The sequence below is a fragment of the Vitis riparia genome, chromosome 19 (genome assembly GCF_004353265.1).
Source record: "Vitis riparia cultivar Riparia Gloire de Montpellier isolate 1030 chromosome 19, EGFV_Vit.rip_1.0, whole genome shotgun sequence".
NCBI lineage: Eukaryota > Viridiplantae > Streptophyta > Magnoliopsida > Vitales > Vitaceae > Vitis > Vitis riparia.
Window position 1 is genome coordinate 15,753,504 of NC_048449.1, and position 21,757 is coordinate 15,775,260.

Below are 21,757 nucleotides of genomic sequence, written 5' to 3' on the forward strand. Positions count from 1 at the left end.
CAAAATTAAATGGTTTTCTGGTCTTTTTAATTTAAATGAATATTCTTCCCCAGATTCTTGACTTCTTGAAATTGAATTTTGACACATAAAATACTAAAAAATATGCTTTCTCGAGGGAGATGATTTTTCAAAGTCATACCTACTGCACTTATTGGATTATGGACATTTGATTAGTTTGAGTGTTTTAAAAATACTTTTGAGTACTACCTGACCCTGGATTCATTTTTTTCTATGATATAGACACTTTGAACAATGTGTGTGAGTTTTTGTATGATTTTATGTGATCTCTTATGATTTTTTTTTAAAATTGATTTATTCATGTTTACCTAATCTGGACTTTCTAGAACTTTTGGATGTCTTTACTACAATCTATCACTTGAATGAGTGTTTGACTTTTTGTATGTTATTCTAGACATGTAAGAGTTCTTTCTCGAAATTTTTTGTAATTAAATTCCTCTCCAAGGTATTTTTTTTATAGAAATTGTTTTGTGATGCTTCCTTTTCTAACTACATATTGATAATCTTGTACTTTGCTTGAATTGGTTATTTATTTTAGAGTCATTTGACTTACCTTGGCTGGACTTTGGTTTTGGTATTGTATATTAGACATAATGAGGATGTTGTGTGATTTATATTGTCCTAACCACTCTAGCATTTTTTTTAAGAATCTTATAAATCATGCATGCTATTCAGGTGTGTCTCTCCCTTTCTTATCTTTTAAAGTTATGTAAGTAGATATGCTTTGTATGTGAAGTGCCTTCATACTTGATTGTGTTTCGGATTGCTTTGACCAGTGCCTAGTTCTTTGAATATATTAAAATGCATGGTGTATGTTATATATCTTGTTGCTTAAACTAATTTTGATTTCTTATGATAGTGCCTAAGTTGCGGTTCAAGTACGCAAACTGTCATTTCTTTATGATGTTGTTTTGAATTCTTATTCGGCATGCTAGTAATGATAAAGTCTTTGAAATCACTTTAACCTACCTAAGTATCCTTAATCAATTGACTAATTGTCATACTTCCCTCAACCTAGCTAATAGAGACATTTTTAGGGTTTAAAGGGGTGCTACCTATTTGAGATACATTCTCAATAAGTAACCTGATCCCCGGACCTAGACTCGAGTTTTTTCAAAGACACTTTTCCAAAACTATAAAGTCACTTCTTTAGAGTTTTCTTTCTTGTTTTATTTTCCCTTTTAAAATAAAATAAAATAAATAGCAACTCCAACTTTTCTACAACTAATTTTTCACCATTAAAAAACAAGTCTTGCCATTGAGTGGGGACAAGTGAAAAATGTAGGTCCACAATTAAACATACTTACATTATTTTCATTCAATTTAACATTAGATTAAGATGAAATATTATATTATCAATCATAGAGATAATGAGATGGAGGGTCATCAATCTAGTCTTGATAGAAATGATAACAATTTTAATTTCAATGATGATTATGATGATGATGCCCAAAACTTTTTTAAGATGTTCATTCTCTTGTTTTCTTTTTTATTATGATTTTTAGATGTTTGAAAAAATAGAATATCCATTTAGACAAGATGAATATCTCTAATATGATGTTTCTTATGATGTGGGGTATAATATTTAACACTTTGAATAATTATTTCTATTTTGTCAATTTTATAAGACATTATGAGCAATGAAAAATAAATAATATTGATTGTTGAAAACAACGCTTATATTGATTAAGTATCAAATAGGTAAATATATGTATATTTTTTATTGTTTTATTATAATTAGGCTTTCGCTTTGTTTTTCACCTTTCGCTTTTGACAACATTACTTTATAGTGAATGTTGCAATTATGATTAACCCATGTTTTTTTTTCTCTTTAGAAATTTTCCATATTATATCACTGTGTCTTTGTCTCTCTTTTATTCTCTAAATTTATAGTTTGATTCCATTTATAGCATGAATTTTAGATTTGTGGACCATGTTTTAAAAGGTATTGAGGGTTATGCACTCAGGCTCACCTCAAGGCAATTGAGGTGATTGAGGCTTAAGCCTCACCTTATCAAGGCTTATAGCTTCGAGGATATAGCCTCAAGGCTGCTGGGACCTAATCCTCAAATATCCAAAGGGTTTTTGGTTTTTATGGGCTTTTGGTATTTATTTTATAAGAGACTGAAGTCTCTATTCAATAAGTTTTAATATGATCTACTTCAGCAATTACAAAATACCTTGAGGTCATTTGAGACTTTAAAGCCTTTGCCTGTTTCTCTAAATCTTTAAGCCTACCAGCCCGATTATTAGCATGCTCTTTGATTGACTTCTCAAGCAGTGACACTGTATTTACATAGTTTTCAAGCAGAAGTTGCTTTTCTTTAGCAGCTGACTTTGATTCCCCAAGCTCCTGCTCAATCCTTTTAACCAGTTCACTGAGCTACATTGCAAGCAAAAATAAAATTAGAAAGGATAGAATCATATTACATGAGAAGAGGCAGCCTGATGGTAACACCAAAGCTTCCTCCTAGACATTTTATGTGAGAAAGGAAAGGCCATAAACCTTAGATGCTCATTTTGCTCAGCCTTGTTCTGAAATAATGAAAGGTCATATGACTTAAGTTCCAACTGCGCTTTAAGGTCCATGAACCTTTTCTGAAGAGGCACGAGGTCATGTCAACCAAGAAATAGACAAAAACATAAAACTAGTATTGGAGAAGACTGATTTTATTCAAATCTCAATGAATACATCTGAAGAGAACATACACTTGCAATAATAAAAACCATTTATCTTCAAATGATTGACAAATAATTAAAAGATAGATGTCAAGTTTGTTCTCAAAGTTCCAAATATGCACTGAATAAGTAAAAATAAAATGAAGTCCAACATCTTCCCATTGTCATGTTGAATGGAGATAAAAATCAAAACTTTGCAATGTAATCATCATTTTACTAAAAGTTTTTTTCACTTTATGAACATGAACACAAACGACCCTGCTGAAGGAAACTTAACATGATCATGTGAAGGACAATGTTAAAGTCACAAATCATGTGAAGGACTATTGGGTTAACTCAAATGAATACTTCTTATTAAAAGAAGATGCAAGCACATAAATACACCATTAGCATATTGAAAAGAAGTTTTATTTAAATAAAACGCATGAAGATTTTTACTTTCTATTTTTTTTTAATCCCAAATACTTCATTTTTCAGGAAATAAAGGCTGTTCAAAGTTGACCTTTGCTTCAATTTCTGATAACTTTTGTTGATGAATTCAAAGTTTTGATTTAGCCTCTGCCAAAGCATGAAGTTGCCTTAATGAATCACCACCACCTCTAAAACAATAAATTGTTAATTTAAAAGGTTATTTTACTAAAGTTGATTTGAACCTTGAGAGCATCTTCTAATGTAGGTATGGTAGTACAAATGGCCTTTTTCCAACATACTTGAAACATATGTATGCATCAAAAAATTAAATAAAAAAAATAACCAAAAGAACTGCAAAATTACTCAATTTTGTATTTATATGTTCTTACAAACAATAAGCAATTGAAATGACAGGTAACTACACCCCCGGAAAGAATGTTAACTAGATAGAAAATAAGCAGGCAGGTGGTTTACTTGCGACTACCACCAGTCAGAAGACCACTTGGTTGAAATATATCACCATCAAGAGTAACACTTGGAGTGGAAATATCCCTGTCAAAAGCAACCTGTGGACCATTCATTTCAATACAAATTAGCTTTGGCTAAATCAAAAATAAAATTCACCATATAATTCACACTATGACCAGTTTGCATATAAACAAAAAGCAATAAGAAAGCAGTGAATGTTTTAGAGCTGAAAATAATACCCTGGACTTGGGACCACCTGATTCGATCAGGTTTACGTCCATCCCTTTGAGTAAAACAGGTTAACTAATTATAGACATGTCCGGTTAGAGGTTAGCCTCTAACACCAGATAAATTCATACCCAAGCTGAAGTTCTTCAACTAGGTTATAAACAGGACATGCTTTGGTCAGATAGTGTTAGAGAACATGCAGATATGGGGCTGCACATCCATGAATGAGAGAGGGTGTAAGAGAGCATGTTTATTTACCCAATTTATTGAGCTCAAAGGAGGTTGTTCACAATTTGTTTGCCTATGGACTCGTCTATTTCTCCATGTATAGGAATAGGGCCACACATGAAAGAGGATGCTAGAACACATACAGGTATGGGGCCTCTCATGTGGCCTGCGGGCCTATTCGTCTCTCCATGCGTGGGTATGAGGCTACACATGAAGTAAGGTATTGAAGAACATAGTGGAATGGGGCTGCACATCCCCCATGGTTTGTCCATCTCTCTTCATACAAATATGAGGTCGCACATGAGAAAGGTCTTAGAAAGCACATACTTATAGGGCCACACACACCCACAACCATTAGGAGAATTGGTTGTCCAAAGAAGTAGTTTTAGACCACTACTCTATCAATTACCAACTCTAGATATAAATCCAAATCATTATGCATTTTTTACATATCATACACTTGAAAATCACTGCAGAAAACAAACAAAATGGACTGAAAAGATATTCCCAATTCTTATTTCAGTCAAACAATAATTTAGTAAATCATTGATGATACAAATAAACCAACAATACTAATTTGATGATACAAAAACATAATATCTTTTACCAATGATTTTGAAGACTATACACTAAAGGAAATGTGTAATAGAAGTTCAACTTTCAAAAGAACTAAAATTTTCCAAATTCTTTGAAGTGCATTGGTATAGAAAACCCAAAGACTTAACTTTAATTGGCATAATCATCTATTTTCTTAAGCAAAAAGCAACTAAACTTGGCCATGCAGAGATTTAGAGTTTGGTTTATCCGATTACTATTAAAGAGCAATTCCATTGTAAGTATCTATTTGGATCATTAATGGTTTTGATTGACACTACCATCATGGTCCTAGCTTTTCTCTAAGGGGCCATTTAGATGAGAGGTGCAAAAGAAGGGATTTCAAGATAAATAGAATTTGGCATTATCTTCTTCGAAATCCATAGATCTTAGTATTTAAAACAAAGATATAGAGCCATAGACGATTACCCCACCCACCATTTTTGCTAAACCATCACTATAGCCACCAACACTCCTATCACTATGCCATCTTCACCACTACTTATGTAACCACCACCACTAACACATTAGCTTTATTACCAAATCATGCCACCCCACTGTGTCATTTTTATTTTGTTTGATAACCAAGGAACCTTCCATGGCCAAGCCCTTAGGACTCTCCATGGGGACCCATTGTGTCATTGCCATGACAACAGATCAATAATACCACTCCCATGAAAATGATTTTCATACCATATTTATTATCATCTTTATTACAACCTACTCATATGGTAAGGGATTGTTGGATGTGAAAAGAAAAAAACCAAATAAAAAGACATTTTTACTTATTTTATTCATTAGTATCTTTTTTACATCCAATAACCACCTGCTATTGTAGACCCTCCATTTTACTCTCTTAGCACATGTCCTATTAGGTTTTCGTTCGATACTTTACAACAATTCCCCGATGGCCCATTACTACTCATGTAGCTTATCTTTTCTGAGCCACCTTGGAGACTTTGGTTGAGAGGTTTATCTGGCTCCTCATTATGACCTTAGCATAGTTTTAAAAGGCTCAAGGCGCACCAAGGCGCAAAGTAGTCCTGGAGCCTGAGGCGCAAGGCGCATCTAAGGCGCGGCTTTAGTGAATGAGGCGCACCTATTTCCCTTTATTTTTCTCCTATTTTCCCCTATTTTTCTTCTTCTTTTTCTTCTTCTTCTTCACTTCTCCAGCACGGAAGAGGCTAGGGCAAAGAATGGCAGTGGTCTCGGGTGGAGAAAGACAGAAAAGGGGCTGGATGGAAGGAACAGGCCAAACGGATTCGTTTTGGCCTGTTTTTTTTTTAAAAGAACAGGGTCCAAACGACGTCGTTTTGGTCCCTGTGCACTTAATGAACAGGCTCCAAACGACGTCGTTTTGGTCCCTGTGCACTTAAGTGAATAGGGTCCAAACGCCTCGTTTTGGCCCAGAAAATAAAAAAAAAAATTAGGCTAGCGCGCTGCCGCGTCTCTGCAACTCACTGGAGGAGGAAAAGAAGAAGAAGAAGAAGAAGAGAAGGAAAGGAGAGCGCGTACTGTCGGGCCGTCGGAGGCGACTCGGCGACCGCTCGCGCCTTGCTGGAGGCGAGCGCCTTGCGCGCTAAGCGGCGCCTTCGTGAGGGCGTCGCCTCCCTTCAGGCGGGCGCTGGAGGTGGCGTCGCGCCCCCGAGCCTAGGCGCGCCTTTCAGAACTATGACCTTAGTTGTCTTCGAGTTTAGATTAGACTTCACTTAGGTGCACTTTAGGTTAGACTCAGTTAGGCACCACCTTAGGCCCATTTAGGTACATTTGGCCAATTAGGCACCACCTTAGGCCTATCTAAGTTCACTTAGGTCCATTTAGGTACACTTGGCCTATTAGGCATTCTTAGCGTGACTTGTATGGTTGCATGGCTTGCATGCCTAACATGCCTTGCATGGCTCATTTATCTCATTTATCTATTTATTTGTTTGTTTATTTATTTTTTATTATTATCAATCACCTATTTTTATTTACTTATTTATTTACTATTACTTATTTATATGTTTATTATCTTGCTATTTATTCATTTATTTATTATTATCATCTTATATTCTTCAAGAAAATCTTTATTCATTTATCTGATTTAATAATTTGATGCTTTTAAAGGAAAATCTACCAATGGAGAAGTTTTTGGAAAATGTGGGACTCTTTAGGTGATATGCATGGATTGATTTTTGGAAATTCAAAAAGGATTTCTCTGGTGAATGAGATGTAGAATTCGAAAAGAGGAGTCCTCAGGTGGGACGGTTACCAATTGCTATAAAAAGCACACGCTGGTGGTTTTGAATGGGGGGATTCTGAGATTGTCTTCATAGGGAAAGGAAGGAAGCATGACAAAGCTAAGTAAGAGATCTGAGACGATATACCAATGGGGATTTTCTTACCAGGGGGGAGCATTTCCAGGTACACTTTCTATAGACCCTTCCTTCATTCTCGTTATCTTCTTGTTATGTATTGATCTTTGCGGGATTTTGGGTTTTGTCTGGATGCTTAGGTGTACAATGACAAAGGTTATATGTTTGTTTGCATTGGTACTTGATTGCTTCTATAGATGTTATTGATTTCTCCCTTAGGAGTTCTCTAGTTTTGATTTAGGGCTGAAAGGTTCTACCTTTATTTATTTACTGTGCATTACATGAGAAGTGTGGCTGTATTTGTTTGCTAGAATCTGCTCATACTCCCCTCACCAACCTAAGCCCATGGAATAAAATGCGAAATGTGGCTTCCGTTGGATTTTTTTTTTTTTTCCATGCTCCATTTCTAGTCGTCCTCTGTTTTATGTGGATATTTTGAGTATTTCCAATCATGTATGCGTCCTTGATCGATGGCGTTAGAGAATGGCTTCCTGATACTGTCAAAACTCGATATCTAAATTTGGAAGAAGAAAGCAGGTTCAGGGGTTTCTCGTACAACTACTGTTCCAGGAGGAAGATTGTTTGGCACCAGTTAAAGTATTTATTACTAAAGAACGAATGAAACAAAGCAGGGGTGGAAGAACATAGGAGAGACATTAGCATGAGTTTTGGTGCGTCCAGGAATGCAGCATGGGAATTTGATCCATCACGGGTTTTCTAAAAATTGTAAAGCTCAAACTAAAGGCTGCCACGGTGAACAAGTTAGTTATGACATTTAATTTGGTACTCATTTTCCTTGAATTCAGAGTGGCAAGATAGAAGAGAACATATCACTTGGCAAGGGAATGGATAAAGAAAGCTGTGGGAGGGTCCTTAATACATGTTCCTTAAAAAAGACCTAAAGGTTTTCTCGTCCAATGACCACACAGTTATGGATGGTCTGATTCTAAGTTTAGATTGTTGCTCCTGGTGATCTTAAAAAGCATATTGATTGCAAAACGTCAGCATGGTCTGTGATCTTGAAGAACCTCCAAGTAAACAAAATGACAGGAGGGTCTACTGGGTCTGATAGCTAATAATGGTTTAAAGGGTCTACCGCAATTGCCAAAAGCCAAGCTTTCGTTTGTTTTCTTATTAATTCAGGGTTGTTCATCTTTCATTGATCCAGGCTCACGGAGTCCTACAACATATGTTAGTCTTGATTTTCAACAAAGATTGCCATAGTCCTCTTCAATGCCACACCTCTCATGGCATCTCATACTCACTGTATAAACAAATATATCATACTGAGATCGGAATGACAAGAGTTGAGGTCTATGATATGGATATTAGACATCGAATCCTTACGATGATCCTTTACTTGCTACCTTGTCCCTGGTATTTGGTAATGCAGGAAAGATTGGAGTGGCTAGAATACCCCCTTCTTCAAAGGCCCTCGCATTTGTTCTTAATGGTCTCGATACCATTTGTCTCAAGGGCTTAAAGGAAGTGAAAGAAGCTTCAGTATCGTGATCCCTTGTGAACAATGAATGAGATTTTTGCTCCCTTGGCTAATGTTATGTAAAAGCTTCTGTTGTATTTTCATTAAGGAGCACTGGCGTTGACATAACTATCGAAATTGTCGATAGAATTGCTTCAACATGGGATGAAAATGTGGGGAACTTTGGATAGGAAAGAAATAGGAAATTGCAAAGGTTGTCTTGTGGAAACAATGTCATCATGGTTGATTTGCATCAGTTTATTACCATTGCTTTTGAAACATCGAAATCCTGTTTTGGTGGGCCATCCTTCCTTTTTGTTTGCTTTTGTTAATTCACTTGCTTCTGGACTCATTATCAGTGGTGATGAAGATTGTTTTACAAAGACCTGGAAAGATGTAGTTTGTGTTGAAGCATAGAGCATCCTGGTTGTCTTTGGGATGTCCAATTCTGTAGAATGTTGTACAACATGCAGCAAAAATACCATGAGCCCAACTTTAAGTTCAATAACATCTTTTGATATCAGATGCCCTCCCACAATCAATTCGTTCAATGACCCTGTTTGCAACAAGTGTCATAGCTTTGAAAGTTCAAAGTCAATTTCAGAATGCATTAAGGGGCAATGATGCTTTTGGTTTGGTATTTTCTACTATCCATGCCTATGGAAGAAGTTTATCTCTTAAAATGGTTACCACAATATCTCGCCAGAATGAGGAGTTGCCATGGAAATTTTGCATTTCATCTGTGATACCAAAGCAAAAATTTCAGATGGATCCGACTGGGAATCAAAAATCAATGGCAATCTCTTATGATAGTTGCAAATAGTCACAGACTCGTTCATGAAAAATCACATACATATATTGATTCTTATAACTCCTAGAGTTTATAGAGTTGAGCCTAGAAAGGAAGATGCCAATGATCAAGGTGGAGCATGATTGGGTCCCTGACTCTAATGTTGCTACTGGGAATGATACTTGGATTCAATGCATTACAAATTATGGAAACTCTTCCTTGCCTTTCAAACCTATTGTCACAAAATTACTAGAGAAACATCAAGAAGGAAGCTTACTGGAACATAATCTCATGGGATTTATAGTTGATATTCTTCAACAAAAGCCCAATAAAAGCCACTCTTCTCATCTCTGGAAATGAGAAAACTACAGGTATTTGATGTCTAAAGTTGTCAACTAATCGGGGAAAGTTCCAGAAGAAGTCTCTAAGTTAACCTGTTTAACTTGCTTAAACATGGCGCAAAGTAGTTTAGAGGATGGAATTAAAATTTTTATACTCCAGGTTGTAGTAGCAGTTCTGATAACACTCAAACTCAAAACATTAGGGGATGTGACAAAATTGCTAGTAATGGAGATCTTGGAAGGCATTGGAGATATATTGAAAAGATCAATTTCTGCCACCTTGATTAAATATCCAAATAGTGAATGGCTAAATGTGTTTTAGGAAAATATTAAGAAGAAATTCGATCCAGTAACAAGTTTATTCTCTCATTCAGACCAAGGGCTCACCCATATGATACAACCAACCAAAACTCACCAATTTTTAGATGGCATTGAGAGTGAAGTTCAGGTCAAAGTGTTGGCATGAAATCAAAGCTCTCATAAGCCACTTTACATTCTCTTCTTCACTCAAATAGAATTTCTTAGCACAATTAGTGCACCTGGTTGCATGACAATTAGTCACAACTTCTGAAGTAATCTGCAAGGGTAAACTGATCACTGAAATCAGGCACAACAAAGGACTCTATTTCCATTCTCAAGAAAGCTTTGCCAGTTATAGCGAAACTGAATGTTCTTAGATATGATACCATCCACATCACTAAAGTTGAGGCAAGCACCGAATGTGACACTTCCATTCCTGTTATTGGCACTTCTATATTTCATCCATATAGAAAAGATGGGACTCTATAGAAAGAGATGGTGATTGCAACAACCCTAAAGGTGATGATGACGGCTCCAAGTGTAAAGAAGATAGCATGTGAAGAACCTGCAGATTGCTGAATGTTTCCAAGATTGCTCATAGATGTATTTTAGATTTTCAAGAATTCCTTCAACACTGTCAAGCTTGCTAAGATGTAGAAGAAATTGGAGCAACTTCAAACTCATGTGCGGAATGAACACCTACAATTTAATCAAACTAAGATGATTACCCATAACTTGCAGAATTTGCACTCTCAATTGCAGTAGGAACAGAAAGTTCCGCCTTCGAATTTGAAATTGGACCTTAAAGATTGAAACAGGTAGTGATATCTAAGCTTGATTTAGAGAATGAAGCAGAGTGGTCTGTCAGACACCTTTTCGATAACCAACAGATTGCAAAGCTCTAAACAGGAGTCAATTCTTAAAATCACATTAATTGAGATTGATGTTCCTCTTAAGTCGATACATGCAAAACTATCATCTTCAGTTCTATAAAGTGGAAAAGAAAATAGAAAAACAAGTATTGAGAAAACAGAGGAAAAAAGGGAAGTGACAGGCAACACAAGTTGAAGCTGTGTTTGTTAGTCATGGGTTCCAGAGCATCAATACTTCATAATTTCAGACGAGATTTCAGAATAAAGTCTTTGCTAGAACTGGAAATGATTGAAGTCATGACACTGTTGTTATTATTGGCATCAGCAAGTGAGAAGTTGGAGATAAAACAGCCATATGTAGACCGGAAAACTGCATCAGGTTTCAGTTTTGCCCATGCAAACGGTTAAAGGAAGCAAGCCAAGTAACAACCACTGGTAGTAAGATCTCCGAACATGAGTCTTTTGAGCTACAACTTGAGACATCTCGCAGAGCTAGCGATGTCAAGAAAGTAGTCTATTGTTATCATCAAGTTGGTTAAAATGGCAAAACCAACAATGCTAAACGAAGTTGAGAGCCCTCTTCGAGCGTAACAATATCTCAAATCAGAAACTGACACCCTTGCCATAGCTACATCTTCGAATGATGGAAGTGGGCCATCAGTGAACTCCCTCATACAGGCTACAGATGATTGGTTAGGATAACTGAAAAGGTAAAAGATGAAGTTCATGATAAGCAGGAAAACAAAGAATATGAGCTACAAAATAATCCAAAAGAAAATTGTGAAAAAACTGATGAATCAAATGAACTCCTGAGCAAAGACTTGAAACTCGAGAATGAGTGGCAACAAGTGAGCACATGCTCTAAAATGAATATGGCCAATTCTTCTCCAGACATGCCAGCAATGTACAAAGGCCTCTTCATACAACCATCAGCAATCCAGCTACAGCCAAACCCCCAAGCCTCGCTCCGACATGGCCACTCTGGTGCGCACTATCCTCTTCCTTTTCCACCCCTCTTATTTTCCTCGTGATTTTACCTGTTTTGAATTATGTTTTCAAAATCATCTTCATCCTAATAACTCTGATTTTAGAGAATCATCTTCAGACCTTTTTTAGGCAGTAAAATCCAGGTTTCAATAATCTTTTTCTGCCATTTTTCCTCTTGACATGCATTTTCACTATTTTCTTTTACTTTCAACCATTTTCTTGATTTTCTCAATTTTCAACAAGCATGAACAAACTTCATAATTCCAAACAATGGAATTCATAGAATCAACTCATGCAAAATTAATTAGGGCTTTGGTGAGGGCCCAACATTCATAATATTTTCTTCAATATTGTTTGTTTAATATTTGATTGATTGTGTTTCCTCTTCGTGAATACATGAGATGATTTTACACATATTATTGAGCTAACCTTGTTCCTCATTTTAGCGCTCAATTTGTTGTCTAGGTACGCTCTCCATCACCCCATTTTCAAAATTCCACGAATATCCATTTCTTTGTGTACTATGCTCTTGCTTGATGTCATGTTTGATTGCCTTGATGTTTTATGATAGCGCTTGAGAAGCAGTCCGGGTACACACTTTGACTCCTTTATGATCATGATTTGACTTTCTAGCTTGGCATGTTAATTCTGAAATCACCTTAATCTACCTAGGTACCTTCAATCAATTAATTAATTGTCACATTTCCCTCGACTTAGTCACTAGAGACCTCTTTAAGGCTTAGAAGGGTGTTATCTCTTAGAGGTATCTTCCCGATAGGTAACCTGATCCCCGAACCAAGACTCAAGTTTTTCAAGACTTGCTTTTCCAAAACTATAGAATCACTTCTTTAGAGTTTTTCTTTCTTGTTTTATTTTCCCTTTTAAAATAAAATAAAATGAGTGGCGACTCCAACTTTTCCTAAACTAATTTTTCACCATCTCACCATTGAGTGGGGACACACGTGAAAAATGCAGGTCCACAGCTATATTCGACATTGGTAAAAGAGGTGGTATAGAAAATGTTAATGATAGCATCATCCCCATTGCTACTACCATTCCATCACCAGTACAACTACAACAACTCTCATTGTTTTTAATAAGCAAAGGCAATTGTATTAAAAGAAAAAGTATACAAAGCAACCAAGGTGTGAGTACACAAAACGACTCTCATTGTTACAATGCCACCATCACCATTCTATCAACCTTCAAATTTATTAACATCAAACATAAGCAGAATCTTCAAAAGACCATTGGCATTCCATTCATTCAAATACTTGATCACAAAATCCTTAATGTTAAATCAAAATCATCATCCAAACAACGATTAAAAGAAAAGCATTGATCAAAATGAAACTTCTATTTGTTGGCTTAGTTTAAAATTGTCTTATTCCATTAATACATAATAAGTATATTAGTCATTTCATTTCAAACCCATTTCTATCTTGATAGATTGCAATGTATGAAATGGGTTTGGCTCACTTCAATTTCCATAATCTTTAAAAAAAAATCATTAAAATCATTTTGCATAAGCAAAAAACAGTCAAAATCTACTATCTAATAGGTCCCACATACACTACCCCCAATGTACAAAAACCAATTTAACCACATGATTTTAACTATACAATTTTTCACACACTATTTTCCTTCTAAATAACATTAACATGTTCCAACTGTTCAAACTTTTTTATATAAATCAATGAAAATCCAAGGGACAAAATGATCAAATCAAGGTATCTCATACATAGGGTACTAAATCGTGCTCATTAGATGGTGATTTCAATTTTTTATTGCTGATGGCATTGCTTGAGTATAATGGTTGAGGAAACCTCAGAATAGCTCATAAGGTGCAGGGCAGTATGGCAGTCCCAAATTTGGTTATGAAGCTATATTTATAGCCATTTTAAATTTAAAGGATGGAACCAATTGATTGATACAATCTATCTAATTCTATTTAACCTATATGTCACCAGTAGGACTAATCATTCTCAAAAGAGAACTAATAGAAAAAATCTACAAAACAAAGAAGAATCTCTTGAAGGCAACTGACACAGAAACCTCAAAACAAAATGAAAAACAAAGGTGCTGAAGCCTTAAACATATTTCCATAAAAAAATTGCCTACAAGGCAAGGAAAACTTTTTAACAAGATTGTCCTTCAGATGATGGCACGCACTTGAAATCTTAAGATGGTATTGTCCTTGTTTCCTAAATATTCAACTTAAATGACTGGATGGACAAGGAATAGGAAAAATCAAATGATATGATATTCTCAAAGTAGATCAAATAATAGGTAACACACACACACACACCAAATATTCTACTTAAATAATTGGATGGACAAGGAATAGGAAAAATCAAAGGATAGAATAGTCTCAAAGTAGATCAAATGATAGGTAGCGCACACACACAAACTAAATATTCAACCTAAATGACTGGATGGACAAGGAATAGGAAAAATCAAATAGAATATTCTCAAAGTAGATCAAATAATAGGTAACACACACACACACACTAAATATTCTACTTAAATGACTGGATGGACAAGGAATAGGAAAAATCAAAGGATAGAATATTTTCAAATTAGATCAAATAATAGGTAACACACACACACACATATATACATACATATATATATATCACATGTTTCATCATTTCATTTTTTACAGAATTATTCAGGGCAATGCAGCAAAAATATATGAAACTTTGTGCTTTGAAGTAAATTCCAAAAGAGCAGAAATATACTTCTGCTTTTCAGCTGCATTTCTGGTAAAATCATCGCATGCTTCATTGTTTCATTTTTTTGCAGAATTATTCAGTGCAATGCAGCAAAAATATGTCAAACTTTGTGCTTTGATGTAAATTCCAAGAAAATAATTTTTCCAGAAATGGAGTAGAAAAACAAGTATCTGAAATATGGCATCAACAAAACATTCAAATAGAATCATACTACTCAAATAACTGCACAGATAACTGCTTTGCCAAAATGAGTTTACCTCCTTTGCAACATCAATACTTTTACAAACAAAGGTTGAACCAAACACATATTCCATGCACTCTGCGACATTTATACCAACTTTTAGTAAAGCTATTATCCAGCAGAATTTGGTTAAAAATGCAAGAGAGGTCAATGCTCAATTCCCACTGCATATGCTATGCAATAAGATAAATAAGGCTTGCCCATTTTCACAACAAATATGTGATGGAATTATGCCCAAGCACTAAAATTTCTAGTAACATGGCAATATACAAACATTTCACAAAGTGCAACATTCAATAATGAGGTTCGACATCATGGAAGCATACCTTTAGTTCCTCATCATATCCAACCAAAGAAAGAGCAAGTTCTGCATTCTCCTTACCAACCTGAAGATGCCAAATAATAATATTTGAACCATGGCTGACAGACCAAAACCATTAAATTATGGAGAAAACTAAGTGCATTGACTAACCAATCTGGAAGCTGCATTTTGAACTCTTAAAGGAACAGTATGGGATTGAATTTTGTTCAACAGTATGATCATTACTCTTCTCCGGAGATCACCATTTTGAAGCAGTAGTTTTCCAGTATTTTCTGTGTCTACAACAACATTAAACAACTTCCCACCAGCAACCCGTAAGTGAACTCAGCATAAGAATGCATATGTTATTTTGTAGTCATAAATATTGGCAAATGAATTAAGCCCTTGAAAGCAAACCAATTATATCCTATCATGCATTCCCAACCTATAAGGCAGTCATTGTGGAGCTATCCTTCACTTTGATTAGTTTTGCACCACACCTTTCACCCTTGACCTATCAAAATTCTTCACTGGGTCACGGTATGTAAACTGAACATTTCTCAGTTGAGCAGAAACAATCCTTGTCTCATCTTTTAACTTCTGCACCACGTCCAGCTCAAGAGCACGTTCCTGAAAAGCATTTTGCAATCTAATATGTAGAAGTGTGATCAAATTGGGATTCATATATCATTTATGTAGTGCTGGGAGCCATTTGGGAAAGAGCACACTAACCTTTTGTGATGCTTCCATCTGACCTTCTTTGTATGTAAGAGATTCCAATGCCATTTTGATATTTTCCACATCCTTTCTCCTCACATTAAGCTCATTCTCAACAGAAACAGCTTCTTCACACTTAGCTATTAACTCATTTGTTTTCTCTTTCAGCTCTTTTTCACAATGAGTTATTTTTGTGTTGAGTTGTTTCAATTCTGTTTCTGCACTTCTAACTGTTACTTGTGCATCAGCTAGTTGATCTTCAAGGCATTTTTCCTCACTTCCACTGCTCTTACCAGCTAGTATCATGGTATGTACAACATATCTTTTAAATACAACTCAGCTTGCCTATAAATGAGAGCAATAACAATGCCCATCAAGTTCAATAGCAGAATGAGATATATTAGCACTCTTTTTACCTGGTACTCTTTTTCACACTCTTCCAAATTCTTAGAAAGTCCCTCAGCTCTTTGTTTTAGATCAGCTGCCCCATTTTCAGCCCTTTTGACAGCAGAGGCCTCTCTTCAACAGACTTTTAAATCTTCAAACCTCTAACAATCTGGTAACATCAACACAACTAAATGTGATATTCCATACAACTCACAATAACAGCAGAAAAATATTAGTACAAAACAGGAAAAGAAAACACAAAAAGCAAACTGTCAAAAAACAAAAGCTATTGATAAGCATGCAATGCTTCCAACAAAGAGAAAACATATCTTCATTTGTTTGGTGCCAGGCTCCAGTTACCTTTTCAGCATTCTCTTTTTCACTCCTGAGAGTGTCTTCTTGATTTTTCAGTACTGATGCTTGCTTCACAAGCTCACGAGAAAGAGCATCTACATTCTCTGATAAAACTTTTACCTCTCCACCCATACTTGCCTCCTTTTCAGCAGTCAAGTTTGACACTTGTGTCTCCATTTCCTGTATTTCCACCGGCATCCTTTTGTGACCGTCTTCAATATCAGCAAGCTTCATCTTTACTTGTTCAACCCCAGAGACTGCACTGTCCCTAATCTTCTCTGCTTGAACAAATTCATAGGCAATGCAGAACCTTTTAAGTTGATGTAATTCTGCATTGCCATTAGCCCATTGCATATCCTGCATCCATTCTTTCCTCAACTTCTCCAAAGCAGGCAATATCTCCTGGTCAAGAAGCTTATCAATCTCATCAACTTTGCTCTGCTTCTTCTCAAGTGTTTTCAGAGCAGCCTCTTTCTTTGTGTCATACATTCTTGTCCCAGCAACCTCTTCAAGGATAGATAATATCTCAGGAGGTTTCATGTTTAAGACCTTGGTGATGCGCCCTTGCATTATGAGAAAATGTGGGTTGTTAACATTGAGCTGTACAGAGTAGAAAAGATTTTGAACTCGACTAGGCTGGGCAAGGTGTCCATTTATCAGGTATTTGTTCCTTCCACCAACCACAATCTGCCAAGTAAGCAAACAATTCTAGACTAAGTTGGAATAAAAGCAATGCATTGAAGGTCCAAAAGGACATTAGCATAGCACTAGTTGGTGCAAACCGATTATTGGGTGTATTACATATGCTACCACATTAAAGTGACAATTAACTTTTGGAAAAATATGTGAAATGACTTAATGCTGATTAATTTTGGTACAAATTTTCCATGGAAAGTAAAGTGATGATCCAAACAGTAATAGAATAGAATTCTTGTCATTTAGTAAATCCCAAAATTATAATTTTATCTTCTTTTTTTTTCCATTTTTTTATGTTTTTTACCATCTAGAATAGAGCCTTCAACAGAAGAACCAAAATAGTTTTAAAAAGGCATAAGAATTTGGTCAGTTTTTAACACCCTTAGATAACAATGTTTATACCAGAGTGAAGAGAAAAAAAACTAGACTAAGTTCTTATGTTATTAAAATTATAAAAATAAAAAAAAAATAAAAAAAGAAAAAAGGAAAAAAGATAAGACTTTGTCCTCCATTTAGTTGCTGAGAAAGGTAGGAAAACAAAACATCGGATAAAATTTTGAATCTCCATGTTCCATTACTAAGGACCATAGGATCTGCAAACCTCACCCAACTCAATGTACTACAACTGTTCAGCTTAATTAGGATCCTTTTCAGTTGCGGATACAAAAAACCACATAAACAGAGAAGTCAAATTTCTATTCTAGTTATTTGCCTCTTGTCTCAGCAAGCAAACAGGAAGTTCTTGAAATTACCAAAATCTAAAAAGAAAAATGACATAATTTCATTTATTGTGAGTTTAAGCACCACAAAAAATCGCTGTGCCTGAAAAATGCACAAAAATCCTCCCCAGATCTAACATTTTTACCAATTTCTCAAGTGCAATCGTTCTAAGATTGGCCTATTTCACTGAAAGAAAGAAAGAAAGAAATCCAAAAAATAAAAAACTAATTACACTGAAAACAGGCTTAAATCATATCCAAAGGATCATGAAATTTCTGAATACAAGCAAACATGTTTCACAATTTCACCCATATGAAGCTTTCTTCTTTCAAATTTGAACGATCTAAAACATACATACCAAAAAATAACAAAACATAACATTACATAATAGTATTACAATACTTCTCAACAGTTCCTCAGCAACCAAACAGGACATCTTTCTTTTTCATTTTAATGGAGTTGTCAAAAACTCGCATGGAGAATACATTCACAATAGTCAGAAAACCTAAAATTTACAAAATGGCTATAAAAATACACTAAAAAACTAAAAATCAGTGCAAACCCCACACACCTGCCGTGTTACCGTAATATCTGGACAATCCTGGTAGCCGAGCGGACTCCGACTCCTATCAGAATTATCGAACACCACCGACACGGTGGCCTTAGTAACCCCAGCTTGGCCTTGCTTATGGACCAGCTCCTGGAGATTGGAAGCGGACCTGCTGCAAATTGGTAATCCCAACACAAAGCAAATGGATTCAAGAATGTTGGACTTCCGGAACCATTAAGGCCCGTGATGGCATTGAAGTAGGGATCGAAGCCAGGGACGACCGTGCGAGTGGCGTAGGATTTGAAGCCCTCCAAGCAGATGTCCTTTATGTACATTATTGGGATGATGAAATTGAAACCCTAAGGGGTAAAGATGAAGAGGGTGGTTTCGGAGATGGAAACCCTGTAGTTCGAGAGAGGGAGTGGGGATTTTGGAGGGGTTTTGAAATGAATGTCTCTTTATTTCAAAGGCGGGAAATGACTGGATTGTTATTTTTAATTAAAATATTATATAAACAAAGTATAACTGTTAACACGTCAGCGGGGATAGGTCAGTTGGGAGAGCGTCTTACATTATTTATCCTTTTACTTCTCTATTTTCTATGAGGCCCATCCATCACCAATTTCTTTTTTTTTTTTTGAACTCTTTTGAAATGATGGAAATGTTTTTTTTTTAACCTAAATATTTGGTACACTTAATAAGATTAATGTTCCATCTAATAATAAAAAACATCAAGAAAAGAAAAAGAAAAACATGAAAGAAATCTTAGTATCCATTTAGAAACTATTGTTGAATATAGTTTTTGGTTTTCTAAAATAGAAAAAAGTTTTATAACATTAAAAACATGTTTGACAATTTTGCTAACTAAATATGTTTAAATAAATTTAATTTTTTTTCAATTTTTATTTATAAAGTATTATAAAAGAAGTAAATTATAGATAATACTTTTAAAACATTTATATTATATATAAATGAATATATTACTTTCATAAAGATCAATAGAGAATTTTTTTTTTTCATATTTGAGTTTTTAAATAAAAATTTTGTTCTAAAAAATTAAGTAAGAATTTTTAAAAATAAAATTGTTCTAAATTTTTTTTCTACAGCTATTTTCAAAAAAATTGTTAAACTACAAGCTCATTTGATCATGTCTTATGATGTTTGTTTTAAAAAAACTATTAATTTTTACATTAACAAGTTATAATAGTCACATTGAATGTTTATATAATGAAATGTTTATTTATTGTCATTTGAGTGACATAATTCCACAAATTGAAACATTCATTATCGGTGCATATCCTTAGTTCTCTTATTTATTTTTTACATAAAAATATAAAGAAAAATAAAATAAAATGAAAATTATTTAAAGCGTCTCCCATAATAATAATAATGCGAAATTTTGATAGATATGGCATTTGTCATTACACAAATATCAAAAGAATGTTTTGTTTTAGTGTTAACACCATAATTTTTAAAGTTTAAGAAAAACAAGTGATAAAAACAAATGATTGAGTTTCAATCAAATTTTCATTTTCTTTTTGTTCTCCTTTTCCAATTTATTGGGTATCCATTTTTTTCTCTTTACTTTCCCTTCTATTTTGTATAATTCAAAGAAAACTTAGATGTGTTTTTTCTTTTATAAAATAAAAAATGATTTATGCTACTATTTATTACAAATTTCGAGTGCTACTACTTGTAGAATAATCTAAAAGCTTATTTGGTTATGTGATTTAAAAATAGTTTTCTAATTTTTTTTAAAAAATATTTTTAAAAATTTCTAATACTATTTAACCTATGTTCATTGAAAACAATTTTTAAAAACAAAGTAAAATACAAAATAATTTTTAAAGAACAAATAGGAGTACGTTGTTTTCATCGATTTTTAAAACTAAAAGGAAAACGTGAGCCCGTTTGATCATATTTTTTAAACTTATTTTTAAAAATTATTTTTAAGTTATAAAACAAAAAATAAGTTTAAGAAAATATGATCAAATTTTTAGCCAAATTTCACTCAATATAAATATGAGCTTTTCTCAAAATAATTAATTACAATTCCAAACCCAAGGTGGGCTCAAAGCGTAAGCCAAGTTGGGCTTAGGATTAAACTTGAGCTAAAAATTAAATTTCTAATGGGATATATGACTTGTTGGGCCTTGTTATGGCCAACTGAGCCCAAGCCAAGGCAATCACTTAAGGTTGAAGATGGGACATTATATTAGCCCATTCCACATTAGAACTCATAAGTTGAAGTCCAAGGTTGGTTAAAAAATTGGGGCTTGAGATTGGGTGTTGCAACATCTTGGACATGGGCATCTATCCCCACTTAGAAATTATTGCTCACCATATTTATGTTATAAAAGTCTATAATGGTTTTGGAAATTCTATCCTTATTCCTCTATTTTTTTTTACTAGCAAATAAAATAAAAATTATATTTACTTTCGAGTAAGGATTTAATAATGTCAGCAAATATACATGTCGATTTGATAGGTTGGTGTGTCGTTGAATTGAGTTAAGTCAAATCGGATTTAGCTAGTCAACAAGTTATAATTACATTTTACATCAATTTATTAAGGAATTTTGTATCAAAATAAAATCACATTAAATCAACTTACTACCTCTTGTAGTTGATATACATTTAATAAGGAATTAATTGTCAAATTTATAAAAGTAATATTTTAATGGGCTAATATTTGAAATTATAATAATTTCATTAAACATGACAACTTTTAATGTAAGAGAAAAGGGCCTCCATTAGAAGTAGTATCATTATTCTTGCTCATACATATAAAAACTCTTACTAAGATTAAAGAGGAGCTTTTAGTTTCAAAAAAGAAAATCCAAAATAACATTTGGCTCTCCTTAGTCTTATGAAAAATTTTATTTCATAGGAGGAAAAGAAGTTACTATGTTTTAAAATTTGGAAAAAAAAAATTAAAAAGTTATGATTTATAAGTTAGTAGAGTATTTTGAAATTTTAACTTTTCTAACATAGTATATTAGTGTTGAGTAGTGCCCAATACTTTTATTTTCAAATTATTTCTTACCACTCAAACACAAAGTCCACAAACTTCATTTCCTACAAATGAAATGACCATCAAAATTAGCAAAAAAAAAAAAAAAAAGATCAGCATATTGGTTTTATAAAATAATATGTGGATACAAACTTGCTTTATTTTTGAGAAAATAATAACTTGAATATCTTATTTGGTTGTTTTGATGTAGATCCAAGAAGTTAAGCATATGCCCTTAAAATGGAGTGATTAAGGGGGTATCGGTAGTCATGCTTGATTCTTCCTCAAAGTTGT

The 21,757-nt window shown here is 34.3% G+C and overlaps 1 protein-coding gene across 1 annotated transcript; it reads right to left on the reverse strand.

Annotated features, from left to right (window-relative positions):
* Window positions 1-10,799: 10,799 nt before the first annotated feature.
* LOC117908523 (structural maintenance of chromosomes protein 2-1) lies at window positions 10,800-18,869 on the reverse strand. Its single transcript, XM_034822155.1, is given in 9 exon segments — window positions 10,800-11,465; window positions 15,053-15,112; window positions 15,199-15,522; window positions 15,525-15,657; window positions 15,760-16,066; window positions 16,168-16,292; window positions 16,483-17,172; window positions 18,473-18,675; window positions 18,678-18,869. Coding segments are annotated over 7 exon segments (1,617 nt in total). The 5' UTR covers window positions 18,787-18,869; the 3' UTR covers window positions 10,800-11,465; window positions 15,053-15,112; window positions 15,199-15,472.
* Between the last annotated feature and the right edge of the window lie 2,888 nt (window positions 18,870-21,757).